Raw genomic sequence first — 22,122 nt, 5'->3', positions numbered from 1 at the left:
GGAAGGAAAACTATGTTGGGTCTGGGATCTGCCTCTCACTTTCAACTCTATTGGGCCGTACTGGCTGTATAAATAAGGTTGAGCTAGTCGGAAATTAAGCCAAGCTTTTTATTTTTAGGAAGACAGACTGTTCACTTGTATGTTTAGACTGTTTTATGGAAGTCCAGCAGTGTCCAGCCCCTGCATATACACACACACACACATTTGTTTTGCTCTCCTTGTGGTGATCAAACAATTGATTACCATTAAAAATTAACTTCTAATTCTAAGCCTAAAATAGCTTTTTTTCCCTTTGGGCCCCGGTGAAATGTCCCCACTTGTCTGAATTTCTTGTTTTACTATCCTTGTAAAACCAAAAACGCGCGCGCGCACACACACACAGTGTCCAGCCAAACGTCTCCTCAGCACGTGTCTCTGTAATGAAAGTTATGAAACCGTCTGGAATATTATGTAATATTGAATTCGGCACATGCTTTAATTATCTCCTCTCAGCAGGCCAGAAGGCTCAGACACAATGGTCACCGGGGGAGACGGAGGTAGAGGTGTCTGTGCTCAAAGAAACGTGTTTGTATTAAAAACAAAAAAGTTTAGAACTCGGAGTGACAAATTACAATAGAAAGAACATTTACTTCAGTGGCTCCTTGATCTTAACATAGGCTTTCAAAACGTTAGCATATTGCCTCATCAACATTCTCAATAAACTGGAATCAAATTGCAATGCTTACTGTAAACTGGAAGGTTACTGTACAGTCATCGATCAGCTGGCAGCTTTCTGCACAGTCATCGATCAGCTGGCAGCTTTCTGCACAGTCATCGATCAGCTGGCAGCTTTCTGTACAGTCATCGACCAGCTGGCAGCTTTCTGTACAGTCATCGATCAGCTGGCAGCTTTCTGCACAGTCATCGATCAGCTGGCAGCTTTCTGCACAGTCATCGACCAGCTGGCAGCTTTCTGCACAGTCATCGATCAGCTGGCAGCTTTCTGCACAGTCATCGATCAGCTGGCAGCTTTCTGTACAGTCATCGATCAGCTGGCAGCTTTCTGTACAGTCATCGATCAGCTGGCCGCTTTCTGCACAGTCATCGATCAGCTGTCAGCTTACTGCACAGTCATCGACCAGCTGGCAGCTTTCTGCACAGTCATCGATCAGCTGGCAGCTTTCTGCACAGTCATCGATCAGCTGGCAGCTTTCTGCACAGTCATCGACCAGCTGGCAGCTTTCTGTACAGTCATCGACCAGCTGGCAGCTTTCTGTACAGTCATCGACCAGCTGGCAGCTTTCTGTACAGTCATCGATCAGCTGGCAGCTTTCTGTACAGTCATCGATCAGCTGGCAGCTTTCTGTACAGTCATCGATCAGCTGGCAGCTTTCTGTACAGTCATCGATCAGCTGGCAGCTTACTGCACAGTCATCGATCAGCTGGCAGCTTACTGCACAGTCATCGATCAGCTGGCAGCTTTCTGCACAGTCATCGACCAGCTGGCAGCTTTCTGCACAGTCATCGACCAGCTGGCAGCTTTCTGCACAGTCATCGATCAGCTGGCAGCTTACTGCACAGTCATCGACCAGCTGGCAGCTTTCTGCACAGTCATCGATCAGCTGGCAGCTTTCTGCACAGTCATCAACCAGCTGGCAGCTTTCTGCACAGTCATCGATCAGCTGGCAGCTGACTGCACAGTCATCAGCGCAAGACAATTATGCCTACAGGTACATGTAAAGAGCAATCCCTCTTCGGTGTTTGTTATGTATGACATGAGTGAGTAATCATAAGCAACACCTGTGTTATCAACAATTTGAATTAGTTTGTTAGTTTTACACAATACATTGATTACAGTTCAGTAATGAATGATTATCCAGGGATCCAACTGAGTTGCACTGTGTAAAATAACTATTTCACTGTGTAAAATAACTATTTCGCTGTGTAAAATAACTATTTCACTATGTAAAATAAATACTTTACTATGTAAAATAACTATTTCACTGTGTAAAATAACTATTTCACTGTGTAAAATAACTATTTCACTGTGTAAAATAACTATTTCACTATGTAAAATAACTATTTCACTGTGTAAAATAACTATTTCACTGTGTAAAATAACTATTTTCTCCTCCATTAAGGTTTGATTGCCCCACTGCTATTTGCCCATAAGTGTGTGTTGACTGTGTTTCTCCTATGATGTTGTAATAAGACAGATATAAGCAGAATTTACATTAAACCCAGCCCCATTAGCTGTCATTAAAGATGCTTGGTCTTTATAATCTGACATGATTTATTGCCCGCTGTGTTGAAGCTATTCTAGACCGTCAGAAAGCCCAGAGGACTCGCCACAAACAAGCCATCTAGAGTTCCTCTGAAACCTGAAACATAATATTTCAAAGGTTTTATTCTCGTATTGAGAGAGGCACTAAAAAACAAAAATGTATCCTTGTCTACAACAAAAAAAAATGTACTCTGAATTGTAGCTTTACACTGAGTTACCCTGAAGCTCCGATTTTCAGCAGAGGATCATGTTGCCAGACTTGCCAGTCAAATTGATAAACCTTAGTTTTAAATTAAATCACACACCAAAAAAAAGGTTTTTCAGCTTGTTTGGTTGCTTGCGAAAACAAGTCTAGTCAAAACATGAATAATTTTTTAAAAACCTGCTAGAAAACAAGGAGGACATTGTGAAGGCATCTATTGTGTGTGTTAACAAAGCAGAAAGCCAGGCTTTAATAAGAGTATTAACTGTCCCAGAATCGGACTGGAAGTTGATTATGCCTCTGCCTCAGCCTGTTGGTCTTGCAGCTGATAAATATCTGAAAAGGTTAGATTTTACTACTGCTGTTTTCATAGTAAATCCAGGTCTAAACCTCAACATGCCCCCTTGGACCTTGGACCACCTCGTGTCTACACAACCCCAGGAGGTTCTGAAATGGGGTGCCATCCAAAATGGCACCCTATTCCCTACATACAAGTAGCGCACTGCAATAGACCCTGGTCAAAAGTAGTGCACTGCAATTGACCCTGGTCAAAAGTAGTGCACTGCAATAGACCCTGGTCAAAAGTTGGGCACTGCAATAGATCCTGGTCAAAAGTAGTGCACTATATAGGGAATAGGGTGCCATTTACGACGCAGTCTCAGTCCATCAGTCCATTTGCCTTTTATGCTCCCTTCGAGGAATATAACACTGTTTTTCGTGAAAGACCCTGCTTTTCCAGATAACGTTGGCCACGGAGTGCGAGATCACAATGTGAGCAAAAGGTTAGCAATCACAAGGCCGCCGGGCTAGACGGAATACCAGGGCGCATTCTCAAAGCATGCGTGGACCAGCTGGCAAGTGTCTTCACAGACATATAGAATAGTTCATGGTAAGCAGCAGAACATTTTATCTACCAAGAGAGTATTCATCCGTAAATTCCATGGCTGTCTTCATTCCTCTACATGCCAACACCACTCTGGCACTTAACAAACTTTATGGGGTCATAAACAAGAAACCCCTTACCCAGAGGCACCGTTTCTGGTGGGCGGAGACTAATGCAGGGAGACTTAAAACCGTCCTACCTCACTTCTATCAGAATACCTCCTGTGCCACTAGGGGTGAAAAACTCCAGACTACTTTTGGTAAAGACAATGGCGCCGGAGTGAGACGGCTGCTGTTTTACGGGCTCCTATATTCGTTTTTTTTCACATTATTTTGTACTTAATGATCTACCATCTGCCTCTACCATCTGCCTCTACCATCTCTTATGACCGAAAAGAGCTTCTGGACATCAGAACAGCAATTACTCACCTCGAACTGGACAAAGATTTTTTCTTTAATGAGTCCGACGTAAAAGGATATACTGCTTCTCCGAGACCAGGCCCAAATCCCCATCATTCGCGTGAAGAAAAGAAGGAAATACAGGGGCGGAGATCAGGGTGCCTTGTGAGAATTTGTCGGCGAGTGGGTGACTCGCCTCTACCATCCGTTCCACTGGCCAACGTGCGATCACTGGAAAATAAACTGGATGAGCTCCGTTCGAGACTATCCTACCAACGGGACATTAAAACCTGTAATATGTTATGTTTCACTGAGTCGTGGCTGAACGACGACACGGATAATATACAGTTGGCTGGGTTTTTCGTGCATCGGCAGGACAGAACAGCTTCGTCTAGAAAGACGAGAGGTGGGGGTGTGTGTCTATTTGTCAATAACAGCTGGTGCGCGATGCCTAAAACTAAGGAGGTCTCGAGGTATTGCTCGCCTGAGGTAGAGTACCTCATGATAAACTGTAGACCACACATAGAGAGTTCTCATCTATATTTTTCGTAGCAGTCTATTAACCACCACAAACTGACGCTGGCGCTAAGACCGCATTCAACCAACTCTAAGGCAATAAGCAAACAAGAAAATGCTCATACAGAAGCAGCGCTCCTAGTGGCCAGGGACTTTAATGCAGGCAAACTTAAATCCGTTTTACCTCATTTCTACCAGAATGTCACGTGCAACCAGAGGAAAACACTCTAGATCCCCTTCACTCCACACACAGAGACTCGTACAAAGCTCTCCCTCACCCTCCATTTGGCAAATCTGACCATATTTCTATCCTCCTGATTCCACCAGCTGTTCCAGATGACTGTGTGATCACGCTCTCTGTAGCCAATGTGAGCAAGACCGTTAAACAGGTCAACGTTCACAAGGTCTGGGCCAGATGGATTACCAGGACGTGTACTCAGAGCATGCGTCTTCACTGACATTTTCAACCTCTCCCTGACCGAGTCTGTAATACCTACATGTTTCAAGCAGACCACCATAGTCCCTGTGCCCAAGAACCCGAAGGTAATCTGCCTAAATGAAGTGCTTTGAAAGGCTGGTCATGACTCACATCAACACCATCATCCCGGAAACCCTAGACCCACTTCAATTTGCATACCGCCTCAACAGATCCACAGATGATGCAATCTCATTCGCACTCCACACTGCCCTTTCACACCTAGACAAAAGGAACACCTACGTGAGAATGCTATTCTTTGACTACAGCTCAGCGTTCAACACCATAGTGCCCACAAATCTCATCACTAAGCTAAGGACCCTGGGACTAATCACCTCCCTCTACAACAGGTTGGTAAGGGTAGGCAACAACACATCTGCCACGCTGATCCTCAACACTGGGGCCCCCTCAGGGGTGAGTGCTTAGTCCCCTCCTGTACTCCCTGTTCACCCACGACTGTTTGGCCAAGCATGACTCCAACACCATCATTAAGTTTCCTGCCGACACAACAGTTGTAGGCCTGATCACCGACAGCGATGAGAAAGCCTATAGGGAGGAAGCCAAAGACCTGGAAGTGTGGTTTCCAGGACAACAACCCCTCTCTCAATGTGAGCAAGACAAAGGAGCTGATCGTGGACTACAGGAAAAGGAGGGCCAAACACACCCCCATTAACATCGCTGTAGTAGAGCGGGTCGAGAGTTTCAAGTTCCTTTGTGTGTACATCACCAACAAACTATCATCAAATCAAAATGTATGGGTCACATACACATATTTAGCAGATGTTATTGCAGGTGTAGCGAAATGCTTATGTTCCTAGCTCCAGCAGTACAGTAGTATCTAACAATACACACAAATCTAAAAAGTAAAAGAATGGAATTAAGAAATATTGTCACGCCCTGACCTGAGAGAGCCGTTTTTCTCTGTTTGGTTAGGTCAGGGTGTGACATGGGGTGGGCATTCTATGTGTTCTATTTCTATGTGTTACATTCTATGTTTTCTATTTCTTTGTGTTGAGCCGCGTATGGTTCCTAATCAGAGGCAGCTGTCTATCGTTGTCTCTGATTAGGAATCATACTTAGGCAGCCTTTTCCCCACCTTCAGTGTGGGATCTTGTTTTTGTACAGCTCAGTAAGCATGCAGAACATGTCTTTCTTTGTTTCTTTGTTTGTTTGTTTCTTTGTTTGTTGTTTTGATTTAGTGTTCTGAGTTTATAATAAATATTTATCATGAGCACTCATCACGCTGCACCTTGGTCTACTCCTTATGACGATTGTCACAAATATAAATATTAGGACGAGCAACATCAGAGCGGCATAGACTAAAATACAGTAGAATAGAATACAGGATATACATATGAAATTAGTAAATCAGTATGTAAACATTATTAAAGTGGCCAGTGATTCCATGTCTATATATATAGGGCAGCAGCCTCTAAGGTGCAGGGTTGAGTAACTTGGTGGTAGCCGGCTAGTGATGGCATTGAGATAAAAGTAGTTTTTCAGTCTCTCAGTCCCAGCTTTGATGCACCTGTACTGACCTCGCCTTCTGGATGATAGGGGGGGTGAACAGGCCTTGGCTTGGGGGTTGATGTCCTTGACAATCTTTTTGGCCTTCCTGTGACATCGGGTGCTGTAGGTGTCCTGGAGGGCAGTCAGTGTGCCCCCGGTGATGCGTTGGGCAGACCGGACCACCCTCTGGAGAGCCCTGCGGTTGTGGGCGGTGCAGTTGCCATACCAGGCGGTGATCCTCCGAAACACAACCCAGCCAAGCCGCACTGCTTCTTGACACAATGCCCGCTTAACCCGGAAGCCAGCCGCACCAATGTGTCGGAGGAAACACCGTACACAATGGCAACCGTGTCAGCGTGCATTTCGCCCGGCCCGCCACAGGAGCCGCTAGAGCGTGATGGGACAAGAACATCCCTGCCGGCCAAGCCCTCCCCTAACCCGAACGACGCAGGGCCAAACCCTCCCCTAACCCGAACGACGCTGGGTCAAACCCTCCCCTAACCCGAACGACGCTGGGCCAATTGTGCGTTGTCCTATGGGTCGCGGCCGACTGCGACAGAGCATGGACTCGAAAAAGGATCTCTAGTGGCACAGCGAGCACTGCGATGCAGTAACTTAGACCACTGCACCACTAGGGAGCCCCGGTAAATATTTTCTTAACTATTTCTTGAACTGCATTGATGGTTAAGGGCTTGTAAGTAAGCATTTCACGGTAAAGTCTACAACTGTAGTTTTTTCGGTGTATGTGACAAATTACATGTACACTGCTCAAAAAAATAAAGGGAACACTTAAACAACACAATGTAACTCCAAGTCAATCACACTTCTGTGAAATCAAACTGTCCACTTAGGAAGCAACATTGATTGACAATACATTTCACATGCTGTTGTGCAAATGGAATAGACAACAGGTGGAAATTATAGGCAATTAGCAAGACACCCCCAATAAAGGAGTGGTTCTGCAGGTGGGGACCACAGACCACTTCTCAGTTCCTATGCTTCTTGGCTGATGTTTTACTTTTGAATGCTGGCGGTGCTTTCACTCTAGTGGTAGCATGAGACAGAGTCTACAACACAAACAAGTGGCTCAGGTAGTGCAGCTCATCCAGGATGGCACATCAATGCGAGCTGTGGCAAGAAGGTTTGCTGTGTCTGTCAGCGTAGTGTCCAGAGCATGGAGGCGCTACCAGGAGACAGGCCAGTACATCAGGAGATGTGGAGGAGGCCGTAGGAGGGCAACAACCCAGCAGCAAGACCGCTACCTCCGCCTTTGTGCAAGGAGGAGCAGGAGAAGCACTGCCAGAGCCCTGCAAAATGACCTCCAGCAGGCCACAAATGTGCATGTGTCTGCTCAAACGGTCAGAAACAGACTCCATGAGGGTGGTATGAGGGCCCGACGTCCACAGGTGGGGGTTGTGCTTACAGCCCAACACCGTGCAGGACGTTTGGCATTTGCCAGAGAACACCAAGATTGGCAAATTCGCCACTGGCGCCCTGTGCTCTTCACAGATGAAAGCAGGTTCACACTTAGCACGTGACAGACGTGACAGAGTCTGGAGACACCGTGGAGAACGTTCTGCTGCCTGCAACATCCTCCAGCATGACCGGTTTGGCGGTGGGTCAGTCATGGTGTGGGGTGGCATTTCTTTGGGGGGGCCGCACAGCCCTCCATGTGCTCGCCAGAGGTAGCCTGACTGCCATTAGGTACCGAGATGAGATCCTCAGACCCCTTGTGAGACCATATGCTGGTGCGGTTGGCCCTGGGTTCCTCCTAATGCAAGACAATGCTAGACCTCATGTGGCTGGAGTGTGTCAGCAGTTCCTGCAAGAGGAAGGCATTGATGCTATGGACTGGCCCGCCCGTTCCCCAGACCTGAATCCAATTGAGCACATCTGGGACATCATGTCTCGCTCCATCTCGCTCCATCTCCATGGGAGGAGATCCCTCAGGAGACCATCCGCCACCTCATCAGGAGCATGCCCAGGCGTTGTAGGGAGGTCATACAGGCACGTGGATGCCACACACACTACTGAGCCTCATTTTGACTTGATTTAAGGACATTACATCAAAGTTGGATCAGCCTGTAGTGTGGTTTTCCACTTTAATTTTGAGTGTGACTCCAAATCCAGACCTCCATGGGTTGATAAATTGGATTTCCATTGATTATTTTTGTGTTATTTTGTTGTCAGCACATTCATTTATGTAAAGAAAAAAGTATTTAATAAGATTATTTCTTTCATTCAGATCTAGGATGTGTTGTTTAAGTGTTCCCTTTATTTTTTGAGCAGTATATTTAACCCCATATTTTTGGCATTAAACAGTCTCCATATATACTGTACTTCCATACATTATTTTCAACTGGTACCGAAGGACCTTCAAGAGTCTTGTGAGGTCTGTGGGCTTCCTAGAACAAAACAACCAACATATACAATACATGTTAGATTTTCTGGATGTCTCATGGTCTGACAAACACCCTTCTAACAAGGTCACCTTTCACCGCGGCAGTGCGACATAGGTGGAATGCGTTGTATCGAAACGCGTCCAATGAAAAATGAATATCTCCAACTTAAACTGACAGGTTTTTATGGGGATTTGTATTATGCTAATTCGATTTTCACAGTGGTGCAGACAGAGACCTTAGGGGGTTAATTTTTGAAGAAATTAATTTGTTCAAAACTCATCAACTATTGAGTCACCTTCTCACCACATTTTATGCACCGCAGTGCTAGCTAGCTCTAGCTTATACTTTCAGTACTAGATTCATTCTCTGATCCTTTGATTGGGTGGACAACATGTCAGTTCATGCTGAAAAAGCTCTGATAGGTTGGAGGACGTCCTCCGGAAGTCATCATAATTACTGTGTGAGTCTATGGAAGGGGGTGAGAACCATGAACCTTCTAGGTTTTGTATTGAAGTCAATGTACCCAGAGGAGGACGGAAGCTAGCTGTCCTCCGGCTACACCATGGTGCTACCCTACAGAGTGCGGTTGAGGCTCCTGTAGACCTTCATTGCAAAACTGTGTGTTTTAATCAGTTATTTGGTGACATGAATATTTTTAGTATAGTTTTATCTAAAAAGTGTAACTTTTTTGAAATTATGTTTCACTATTATATATATTTTTTGAAATTCACTGAGTAAAATAGTCCTCTTCTGAGGAGCCTCGCTGGACGAGACAGCTGACACACTCAGATCACATGGGACCAGAGAGCTGAAACACCCAGATCACATGACACTAGACAGCTGACACACTCAGATCACATGGGACCAGAGAGCTGACACACCCAGATCACATGATACTAGACAGCTGACACACTCAGATCACATGGCACTAGACAGCTGACACACTCAGATCACATGGCACTAGACAGCTGACACACTCAGATCACATGGGACCAGACAGCTGACACACCCAGATCACATGACACTAGACAGCTGACACACCCAGATCACATGGCACTAGACAGCTGACACACTCAGATCACATGGGACCAGACAGCTGACACACCCAGATCACATGGCACTAGACAGCTGACACACTCAGATCACATGACACTAGACAGCTGACACACTCAGATCACATGACACTAGACAGCTGACACCCTCAGATCACATGACACTAGACAGCTGACACACCCAGATCACATGGGACTAGACAGCTGACGCACTCAGATCACATGACACTAGACAGCTGACGCACTCAGATCACATGGCACTAGACAGCTGACACACTCAGATCACATGACACTAGACAGCTGACACACCCAGATCACATGGGACTAGACAGCTGACACACTCAGATCACATGGGACTAGACAGCTGACACACTCAGATCACATGACACTAGACAGCTGACACACCCAGATCACATGGGACTAGACAGCTGACACACTCAGATCACATGGGACTAGACAGCTGACACACTCAGATCACATGGCACTAGACAGCTGACGCACTCAGATCACATGGCACTAGACAGCTGACACACTCAGATCACATGGCACTAGACAGCTGACACACTCAGATCACATGGCACTAGACAGCTGACACACTCAGATCACATGGCACTAGACAGCTGACGCACTCAGATCACATGGCACTAGACAGCTGACACACTCAGATCACATGACACTAGACAGCTGACACACTCAGATCACATGACACTAGACAGCTGACACACCCAGATCACATGACACTAGACAGCTGACGCACTCAGATCACATGACACTAGACAGCTGACACACTCAGATCACATGACACTAGACAGGGCTTAATTTCTCTCCAATCTGAGATGTGTTGTTAAGGTTGTGTGCTCCGGCTATTATAACACGGTAAACTTTTTTATGACTAAGTCGCTTTGGATAAAAACATCTGCTAAATGGCATATTTCTATTTATTAAGGTATCCCATCCATAGCTTGTTTTCCAACCGCTTTAGCAGAAGCTGGACAACTCAGGTTAGAGGGAGGAGAGGGAGAGGGGGGGGGGGGGAGAGAGGGGGGTAGAGAGGGAGCGAGAGAGGGTGTGTGTGTGTTCTGTTACTATCCTGAGGCTACAGACGTACTGTAGACTGAAGCCACAGAGATGCAGTCAGGATATTTGTGTCGTTAATGTGTTTTCATCTATTAATTATGTTATATTCAGGGAGCGTCACGTATTCTAGGGTATACACATGTATTCTAGGGTATAAACACGTATTCTAGGGTATACACATGTATTGTAGGGTATACACACGTATTCTAGGGTATACACATGTATTCTAGGGTATACACATGTATTCTAGGGTATAAACACGTATTCTAGGGTATACACATGTATTGTAGGGTATACACACGTATTCTAGGGTATACACACGTATTCTAGGGCATACACACGTATTCTAGGGAACACAGTCATAGCCTTGGGAATATGTTTTGAGTTGAGGTTGCTAGTAACGCACTCTATGCATCTACACTCAGTATCGAAAACGTTAGGAACACCTTTTGAATATTGAACAGCTTCAATTCAATCAGGGCATGAACTCTACAAGGTGTCGACAGCGTTCCACAGGGATGCTGGTCCATGTTGACTCCAATGCTTCCCCACAGTTGTGTCCAGTTGGCTGGATGTCCTTTGGGTGGTGGACCATTCTTGATACACACGGGAAACTGTTGAGTGTGAAAAACCCAGCAGCGTTGCAGTTCTTGAACCACAAACTGGTGCGCCGGGCACCTACTACCATACCCCGTTCAAAGGCACTTACATTTTTCGTCTTGCCCGTTCACCCTCTGAATGGCACACATCCACAAACCATGTCTCAAGGCTTAAAAATCCTTCTTTAACCATGTCTCCTCCCCTTCATCTACACTGATATGAAGTGGATTTAACAGGTGACATCAATAAGGGATCATAGCTTTCACCTGGATTCACCTGGTCAGACTGTGTCATGGAAAGAGCAGGTGTTCCTAAAGTTTTGTCCACAGTGCATAATAACATTTGCGTAGCATACAGTTGAGCAGATTCGTTTCTAGGATTTCCAGACATGGGGATTTTCTTTTGTTGCAGGATCTAGAAAAACAATTGGCCTTTTATTTTATCTTGTTCATAATAATTTGTCTTATCATTTTTATTATTGTGTATTCTTTGTTATTATTGTAGGCCTATTTATTAATCGAAACCACCTCTTTAAATTAATAAAACGTGTTTTTGTTTCATTCTGTTGAGACATTTTCGCTGGCTAAATTAAGTTTGATCGAGGGGTGGTGGTGGTTCTACCCTTTTAGGTATATTGAATGTCTCCTTTACTACTATAGACCATTGAAACACATGCAATAACACATTCATAAATAGCAAAAAAGACAATCCAAAAATAAATCATAAGGAATAAGGGTCTGTCCTTTATCTAGGAGAAATAAGAAAGCTATTTCACCCATTATTTTTATTGGCACAAAACTACCTCCATACTTCCATTCATTTGTACAGGTTACCTCTGACAGGTTACTTCCCTGTAGCTCAGTTGGTAGAGCATGGTGTTTGCAACACCAGGGTTGTGGGTTTGATTCCCACGGGGGGCCAGCACAGAAAAAAAATGTATGATATGTATGAAATTGTATGAAATGTATGCGTTCACTACTGTAAGTCGCTCTGGATAAGAGCGTCTGCTAAATGACTAAAATGTAAATGTAAAATGTTACCTCGGACGAATCCCGTGGCACTTTTTGTAGAGAAAAACGGAGGAAACCATCGTGTTCGCGAGAGTCTCCCCTTTCCATAGTGTGGTCATCACAGTTTTGAGAAGATCGATTTTCGGGATGTTTCCTGGTCTGACAGATGCGGAAAGCCGACCTAGGAGGAGGCGGTGGATTGAGCCCATGTTAAAAAACAGATATCTCTAGTTAAAATTGACAGATTTTGATGGGAAAATGTTACTTAAATTGACGTATGGGTGCGTTAATAGATTTAAGGATCAATAGAAAATGTATGATAAACATATTTAGTTTAAAATATATTTAAGTATCAAAAGTAAAAGTTTAAATAATTCCAGGTGGCAAATATGTGCGTGAATTGGACCATTTTTCCTGCTAAGCATTCAAAATGTAACAAGTACTTTGGGTTGTCAGGGAAAATGTGTGGAGAAAAAAAGGATATTTGTTTTCTTTAGGATTATAAAAAAGTTACAGATACCCCAAAAAACTACTTAAGTAATACTTTAAAGTATTTTTACTGTAAGTGAAAAAACTTAATCCACAGCTACGTATATTTTTTTAGAATCTATTGATCCTCTGTGGTTAAATTACGCTCTCTAGTGTAATATATAGAATTATTGTATTTATATTGTATTTTGGAAATTGTTATTTATTTAATTTTGGTTAAATTATTTGAATATATCAGGGGGTGCTGCAGCTATTATAAGTAGTCTTGTAACTTCATATTACTAATGAGCTTTGGGGGAAAGAAATGACTGGCATGACAATTATTTCTCGTCCTGTTATTTCTTGGATGCCCAGTCTCCACCCACGTCTCGCGCGTTGTGTCCTTCTGTGTTTTGTCCCGCACATTTCTAAGATTGGACTCTCTGTCTGACTGTCTCTGTCTCTCTGTTTCTGTCTGTCTGTCTGTCTGTCTGTCTGTCTGTCTGTCTCTCTCTGTCTCTCTGTCTCTCTGTCTCTCTGTTTCTGTCTCTCTGTCTGTCTCTGTCTCTGTCTCTCTCCTCTTCTAGTTGTTTGTGCTGTGTCATGGCCTGCTGCAGCTCACCCAGCTCCTGTACAGCTCCTACTTTAAGAGCACCATCACCACCATCGAGAGACGCTTCGGCCTCAGTAGCTTCTCATCCGGCACCGTCTCCTCTCTGCACGAGGTAGGACGCATATCTCACTACAGGGCTCTCTCTGTCTCCATCTGGTCTCCAGGTGGGGAACACAGTTCTGATAGTGTTTGTGAGTTACCTGGGCAACAGGGTCCATCGGCCTCGTCTCATTGGACTGGGTGGCCTGCTGATGTCCGTCAGCGCTCTGATCCTGGCCCTCCCTCATTTCCTGTCCCAGCCCTATGAGTACGACTATCGAGTAGTTCATCGTGATGTCATACACACTATCGAGTAGTTTATTGTGATGTCATACACACTATCAAGTAGTTCATGGTGATGTCAAACACACTATCGAGTAGTTTATTGTGATGTCATACACACTATCAAGTAGTTCATGGTGATGTCATTCACACTACAACACTATCGAGTAGTTCATGGTGATGTCATACACACTATCGAGTAGTTCATGGTGATGTCATACACACTATCGAGTAGTTTATTGTGATGTCATACACACTATCAAGTAGTTCATGGTGATGTCATTCACACTACAACCCTATCGAGTAGTTCATGGTGATGTCATACACACTATCGAGTAGTTCATCATGATGTCATACAACTATCGAGTAGTTCATGGTGATGTCATACACACTATCGAGTAGTTCATGGTGATGTCATACACACTATCGAGTAGTTCATGGTGATGTCATACACACTATCGAGTTGTTCATCGTGATGTCATAAACACTATGGAGTAGTTCATGGTGATGTCATACACACTATGGAGTAGTTCATGGTGATGTCATACACACTATGGAGTAGTTCATCATGATGTCATACACACTATCGAGTAGTTTATTGTGATGTCATACACACTATCGAGTAGTTTATTGTGATGTCATACACACTATCGAGTAGTTCATGGTGATGTCATACACAAGTAGTGGAATATCAATAGCAGTAGATTGTGGCATGTAAACAACTGGCTGGTAGGTTGAAGATTGACTACTAATGAATGATATTGCTATATGTCTTTACTACTAATGAATGATATTGCTATATGTCTTTACTACTAATGAATGATATTGCTATATGTCTTTACGGCAGTGGTGTAAAGTACTTAAGTAAAAATACTTTAAAGTACAACTTAAGTAATTTTTGGGGTATCTGTACTTTACTGTTTATATTTTTGACAACTTTTACTTCACTACATTCCTAAAGAAAATACTGTACTTTTTACTATTTTGCAATTTCTCTGACACACAAAACTACTTGTTACATTTTGACAGGAAAATGGTCCAATTCATTTTCAAGAGAACGTCCCTGGTCATCCCTACTGCCTCTGATATGGAGGACTCACTAAACAGACATGCTTCATTTGTAAATTATATCTGAGTGTATCTGAGCGTGCCCCTGGCAATCTGTACATTTTAAATTAAAAACAAGAAAGTTGTGCCGTCTGGTTTGCTTAATACAAGGATTTAAATAACAATTTAGGATTTTACTTTTACTCTCTGTGTCCAGGTGGGGAACACAGTACTGCTGTATCCTGATTACAGGGCCCTCTCTCTCTCTGTGTCCAGGTGGGGAACACAGTACTGCTGTATCCTGATTACAGGGCCCTCTCTCTCTGTGTGTCTAGGTGGGGACCACAGTACTGCTGTATCCTGATTACAGGGCCCTCTCTCTCTCTCTGTGTCCAGGTGGGGACCACAGTACTGCTGTATCCTGATTACAGGGCCCTCTCTCTCTCTGTGTCCAGGTGGGGACCACAGTACTGCTGTATCCTGATTACAGGGCCCTCTCTCTCTCTGTGTCCAGGTGGGGAACACAGTACTGCTGTATTCTGATTACAGGGCCCTCTCTCTCTCTGTGTCCAGGTGGGGAACACAGTACTGCTGTATCCTGATTACAGGGCCCTCTCTCTCTGTGTGTCTAGGTGGGGAACACAGTACTGCTGTATTCTGATTACAGGGCCCTCTCTCTCTCTGTGTCCAGGTGGGGAACACAGTACTGCTGTATTCTGATTACAGGGCCCTCTCTCTCTCTGTGTCCAGGTGGGGAACACAGTACTGCTGTATTCTGATTACAGGGCCCTCTCTCTCTCTCTGTGTCCAGGTGGGGAACACAGTACTGCTGTATTCTGATTACAGGGCCCTCTCTCTCTCTGTGTCCAGGTGGGGAACACAGTTCTGATAGTGTTTGTGAGTTACCTGGGCAGCAGGGTCCATCGGCCTCGTCTCATTGGACTGGGTGGCCTGCTGATGTCCGTCAGCGCTCTGATCCTGGCCCTACCTCACTTCCTGTCCCAGCCCTATGAGTTCGACTCTGTCATACATGGTAAGATCTAGGGGTTCAATATACACTGCTCAAAAAAATAAAGGGAACACTTAAACAACACAATGTAACTCCAAGTCAATCACACTTCTGTGAAATCAAACTGTCCACTTAGGAAGCAACACTGATTGACAATACATTTCACATGCTGTTGTGCAAATGGAATAGACAACAGGTGGAAATTATAGGCAATTAGCAAGACACCCCCAATAAAGGAGTGGTTCTGCAGGTGGTGACCACAGACCACTTCTCAGTTCCTATGCTTCCTGGCTGATGTTTTGGTCACTTTTGAATGCTGGCGGTGCTTTCACTCTAGTGGTAGCATGAGACGGAGTCTACAACCCACACAAGTGGCTCAGGTAGTGCAGCTCATCCAGGATGGCACATCAATGCGAGCTGTGGCAAGAAGGTTTGCTGTGTCTGTCAGCGTAGTGTCCAGAGCATGGAGGTGCTACCAGGAGACAGGCCAGTACATCAGGAGACGTGGAGGAGGCCGTAGGAGGGCAACAACCCAGCAGCAGGACCGCTACCTCCGCCTTTGTGCAAGGAGGAGCAGAAGGAGCACTGCCAGAGCCCTGCAAAATGACCTCCAGCAGGCCACAAATGTGCATGTGTCTGCTCAAACGGTCAGAAACAGACTCCATGAGGGTGGTATGAGGGCCCGACGTCCACAGGTGGGGGTTGTGCTTCCAGCCCAACACCGTGCAGGACGTTTGGCATTTACATTTTAACATCTTGACCATGTTCTGTTATAATATCCACCCGGCACAGCCAGAAGAGGACTGGCCACCCCTCATAGCCTGGTTCCTCTCTAGGTTTCTTCCTAGGTTTTTGGCCTTTCTCAGGAGTTTTTCCTAGGGAGTTTTTCCCAGCCACCGTGCTTCTTTCACATGCATTGCTTGCTGTTTGGGGTTTTAGGCTGGGTTTCTGTACAGCACTTTGAGATTTCAGCTGATGTACGAAGGGCTATATAAATACATTTGATTTGATTTGATTTGATTTGCCAGAGAACACCAACATTGGCAAATTCGCCACTGGCGCCCTGTGCTCTTCACAGATGAAAGCAGGTTCACACTGAGCACGTGTGACAGACGTGACAGTCTGGAGACGCCGCGGAGAACGTTCTGCTGCCTGCAACATCCTCCAGCATGACCGTTTTGGCGGTGGGTCAGTCATGGTGTGGGGTGGCATTTCTTTGGGGGGGCCGCACAGCCCTCCATGTGCTCGCCAGAGGTAGCCTGACTGCCATTAGGTACCGAGATGAGATCCTCAGACCCCTTGTGAGACCATATGCTGGTGCGGTTGGCCCTGGGTTCCTCCTAATGCAAGACAATGCTAGACCTCATGTGGCTGGAGTGTGTCAGCAGTTCCTGCAAGAGGAAGGCATTGATGCTATGGACTGGCCCACCCGTTCCCCAGACCTGAATCCAATTGAGAACATCTGGGACATCATGTCTCGCTCCATCCACCATCGCCACGTTACACCACAGACTGTCCAGGAGTTGGCGGATGCTTTAGTCCAGGTCTGGGAGGAGATCCCTCAGGAGACCATCCGCCACCTCATCAGGAGCATGCCCAGGCGTTGTAGGGAGGTCATACAGGCACGTGGAGGCCACACACACTACTGAGCCTCATTTTGACTTGTTTTAAGGACATTACATCAAAGTTGGATCAGCCTGTAGTGTGGTTTTCCACTTTAATTTTGAGTGTGACTCCAAATCCAGACCTCCGTGGGTTGATAAATTGGATTGCCATTGATTGTTTTTGTGTGATTTTGTTGTCAGCACATTCAACTATGTAAAGAAAAAAAGTATTTAATGAGATTATTTCATTCATTCAGATCTAGGATGTGTTGTTTAAGTGTTCCCTTTATTTTTTTGAGCAGTGTGTATATATATATATATATATATATATATATATATATATATATATATATATATATATATATTAATATCTACAATACTCTGCAATACAAAGGACACACTTTTGAATAGAAATGCATAGATTACACATATTCATGGTTAGAGTTTCCAGGACACAGATGTAAACCTTCTTGTTGCTGAGAAGCAATACAAAAATGCTTCTTAGTCCACGACTAGGCTTTCAGCTGTGTCCGGGAAACTGGCCTCATGAGTTTTAAAACCTAGTGTATGGCAAGCACCATCCGCAATCAGTCTCTCTAAAGCAGCAATCCCAGTATGTTGGACCTGGTTCAGCCTGTCATAGAGTAGAGTACTATTGTGGAAGAATGGTTCAGGAAGAGTGGTTTAGTTTGTTAGAGTGGTAGTGTGGTGGAGTGATGTTTTGGAAAGGAGTGGTGTAGTGGAGTGGTGTGGTATAGTGGAGTGGTGGAGTGGAGTGGTGTATTGTAGTGGTATAGTGGAGTGGTGTTTTGTAGTGGTATAGTGGAGTGGTGTAGTGGAGTGGTGTATTGGAGCGGTGAATTGGAGCGGTGTATTGGAGTGGGGTAGTGGAGTGGTGTATTGTAGTAGTGTATTGTAGTGGTATAGTGAATTAGAGTGGTGGAGTGGAGTGGTGTATTGTAGTGGAGTGGTGTATTGTAGTGGTGTAGTGGAGTGGTGTAGTGGAGTGGTGTACTGGAGTGATGTAGTGGAGTGGTATTGTAGTGGTGTATTGTAGTGGTGTAGGGGTGTGGTGCATTGTAGTGGTGTAGTGGAGTGGTGTATTGTAGTGGTGTAGGGGTGTGGTGCATTGTAGTGGTGTAGTGGAGTGGTGTATTGTAGTGGTGTAGTGGAGTGGTGCATTGGAGTGTTGTAGCGTAGGTTAGTGTAGTGGTGGACTGGTGGAGTGGTGTGGTAGTGGGGGGGGGGTGTGAATTGGTTTAGTGGTGTGGATTGGTTTAATGGTGTGGTGGTGTGGTGTAGTGGAGTGGATTGGTTTAGTGGATTGGTTTAGTGGTGTAGTGGTTTGGTTTAGTGGTGTAGTGGTGTGGATTGGTTTAGTGGTGTAGTGGATTGGTTTAGTGGTGTAGTGGATTGGTTTAGTGGTGTAGTGGATTGGTTTAGTGGATTGGTTTAGTGGTGTGGTGTAGTGGAGTGGATTTGTTTAGTGGTGTAGTGGATTGGTTTAGTGGTGTAGTGGTGTGGATTGGTTTAGTGGATTGGTTTGGTGGTGTAGTGGTGTGGATTGGTTTAGTGGATTGGTTTGGTGGTGTAGTGGTGTGGTGTAGTGGAGTGGATTTGTTTAGTGGTGTGGTTAGATTTGGATGGTTGGATTTAGAAATCATGAATTGTGAAAGCCTGCCTGTCCTGCAGGTGTTCTCTAGCTGAACCCAGTCTACATAAATCAGCAGGAAAATGTTAATCTCTGAGCACTTGAGGAAAACCAAGAAGATTAAGGCTGTCTCTCAGGCAGGTGATTTAATTCAGAGCTCTGTTCATCCTCTTCCCTCCTCCTCTGTCTGCCCTGTAGACAAACACACACACACACACACATGCATACACACACACACACACACACACACACACACACACACACACACACACACACACACACACACACACACACACACACACACACACACACACACACACACACACACACACACAGACACACACTACCCTGGCTGGATGCTGCTTGTCATGGGGTACCACTGAAGGGTCACATCATCCAAATCCAAGAACAGCTGTGTATAGTTCACAGGCCTGTAATTAACTATGTCTGTCTCTCTGTCTCTCTCTCCCGCTCTGTCTCTGTCCCGCTCTGTCTCTGTCTGTCTGTCTGTCTGTCTCTCTCTCTGCCTCTCTGTCTGTCTGTCTGTCTGTCTGTCTGTCTGTCTGTCTGTCTGTCTGTCTGTCTGTCTGTCTGTCTGTCTGTCTGTCTGTCTGTCTGTCTGTCTGTCTGTCTGTCTGTCTGTCTGTCTGTCTGTCTGTCTGTCTGTCTGTCTGTCTGTCTGTCTGTCTGTCTGTGTACTTGTGTCTGTGTACTTGTGTCTGTGTACTTGTGTCTGTGTGCTGTGTCTGTGTGCTGTGTGCTGTGTGCTGTGTGCTGTGTGCTGTGTCTGTGTCTGTGAATGTGTCTGTGAATGTGTGTCTTCTCCAGATCGCCAGGACCTGTGTTCCCTCCAGGGTACCTCCAACACCACAGAGGCCTGTGGGAAGACAGAGATCAAGCGTATAGCGGACACCAACAACTTGTGGATGCTGATGGCTATAGCTCAGCTGCTGTTCGGGGTGGGGTCTGTTCCCATACAACCCTTTGGTATCTCGTATGTGGATGACTTCGCCGGACGAGGCAACTCCCCCCTTTACATAGGTAAGAGGCCTGTAGTTTACTGAAACTAGTCTCTCTACATAGGTAAGAGGCCTGTAGCTTACTGAAACTAGTCCTTCTACATAGGTAAGAGGCTTGTAGCTGACTGAAACTAGTCCCTCTACATAGGTAAGAGGCTTGTAGCTTACTGAAACTAGCCTCTCTACATAGGTGAGAGGCCTGTAGCTTACTGAAACTAGTCCTTCTACATAGGTAAGAGGCTTGTAGCTGACTGAAACTAGTCCCTCTACATAGGTAAGAGGCTTGTAGCTTACTGAAACTAGCCTCTCTACATAGGTAAGAGGCTTGTAGCTCACTGAAACTAGTCTCTCTACATACAGGGGGTATCAGTAGTATTCACCCCCTTGGATTTGTTCACATTCTGTTGCGTTACAAAGTGTTAATGAAATAGATTAGAGATTTGTATTGTCATTGATCTGACTGGCCTCGTTAAAGTTTAAATTAAAAATAAATTAAAAATATACACAAAAATACAAAATACATCAGTGAAAATGTACATACAACATCTGGAAGGTCCCTCAGTCAAGTATTGAATTTTAAGCACAAATTCAACTACAAAAACCAGGGAGCTTTTCAAAAGCCTCATAAAGAAGGGCATTGATTGGTAGATGGATTTTGATAACAAATCAGACATTGAATATCTCTTTAAGCGTGGTCGGGTTAATAATGATACTGTCGATGATGTATTAAACCACCCAGACACAACAAAGATATAGTCAACCTTCTGAACTGAGCTGCAGGACAGGAAGGAAACTGCTCAGGGATTTCACCATGAGGCCATTGGTGATTTTAAAACGGCTACAGAATTCAATGGCTGTGATAGGAGAAAACTGAGGATGGATCAACAACATTGTAGTTACTCCACAATAATGACCTAATGACAGAGTGAAACAAAAACAACTCAAGTTATACTGCAAGAAAACATGGCAAAGGAATAAACGTTTTGGCCTAAATGCAAAGCCTTATGTTTGGGGAAAATCCACCAACACATCACTGAATAACTGCCTCCTTTTTTCAAGCATGGTGGTGGCTGCATCATGTTATGGGTATGCCTGACATTGGCAAAGACTGGGGAGTTTTTTTCAGGATAAAAAGACACTGAATGGAACTAAGCACAGGCAAAATCCAAGAGGAAAACCTGGTTCAGTCTGCTTTCCACCAGACACTGGGAGACAAATTAATCTTTCAGCAAGGCCAAATCTACAATGGAGTTGCTTACCAAGAAGACAATGAATGTTCCTGAGAGTGACCAAGTTACAGTCAAATCTGCTTAAAATCTATTGCAAGACTTGAAAATTGCTGTGTATCCATGACTCCCAACATCTTGACAGAGCTTGAATCATTCTGAAAAGAGTTATGGGAAATTATTGCACATTCCAGGTGTGTAAAGCTCTTAGAGACGTACCCAATAAGACTCACAGCTGTAATCGCTACAAAAGGTGTTTCTAACATGTATTGACTAGGGGGGGGGTAAATACTTCTACATATTTTACTGTTACATTTTTCACTCATTTTTAAGAAATGTAAAAAAAAAAAATAATAATACTTTGAAAGAGTATTTTGTGTAGATCGTTGACAAAAAAATGACACTTAAATCCATTTTAATACCACTTTGTAACACAATAAAATGTGAAGAATAGTTATGATACCCACTGTAGTTAAGAGGCTTGTAGCCTATGGAAACACTAACCTTGAGACATGACCCTATACTATTTTTACTGAGTTGTCTACGGCAATCTCCCGGGGCGGACTAAAACACCTTAGCTTAACACAGGCAGGTTGTAATCGCTTCTCTCATAGATATAAAAAGTAAAGGTTTGCCGGAGTTATTTAGCAAAAAAACAAGAGGATTAATTTAGTTAATAGCAGACAGTTGAACACGATCCAGCTGGTCTCTTGTTCGAAGGTTTTTAGTACTGCAGCTAAGACAGGCTCAACATAAACTGTAGTATTACAGTAGGAC

General features: G+C 44.6%; 1 protein-coding gene across 1 annotated transcript in view; it reads left to right on the top strand.

The window, feature by feature from the left end:
* Window positions 1-22,122, top strand: part of LOC115151459 (solute carrier organic anion transporter family member 2A1) — a 62,864-nt gene that overhangs the window by 13,419 nt on the left and 27,323 nt on the right. Inside the window, exons 2-4 of the mRNA XM_029695407.1 lie at window positions 13,443-13,580; window positions 15,707-15,869; window positions 19,929-20,141. Of these exons, the coding sequence (XP_029551267.1) occupies window positions 13,443-13,580; window positions 15,707-15,869; window positions 19,929-20,141 (514 nt within the window). The remainder of the gene's footprint in view (window positions 1-13,442; window positions 13,581-15,706; window positions 15,870-19,928; window positions 20,142-22,122) is intronic.

The sequence above is a fragment of the Salmo trutta genome, chromosome 17 (genome assembly GCF_901001165.1).
Source record: "Salmo trutta chromosome 17, fSalTru1.1, whole genome shotgun sequence".
Taxonomy (NCBI): domain Eukaryota; kingdom Metazoa; phylum Chordata; class Actinopteri; order Salmoniformes; family Salmonidae; genus Salmo; species Salmo trutta.
Note: the sequence above shows the minus strand (reverse complement) of the source record. Positions and strands in the feature narration are given on the sequence as shown.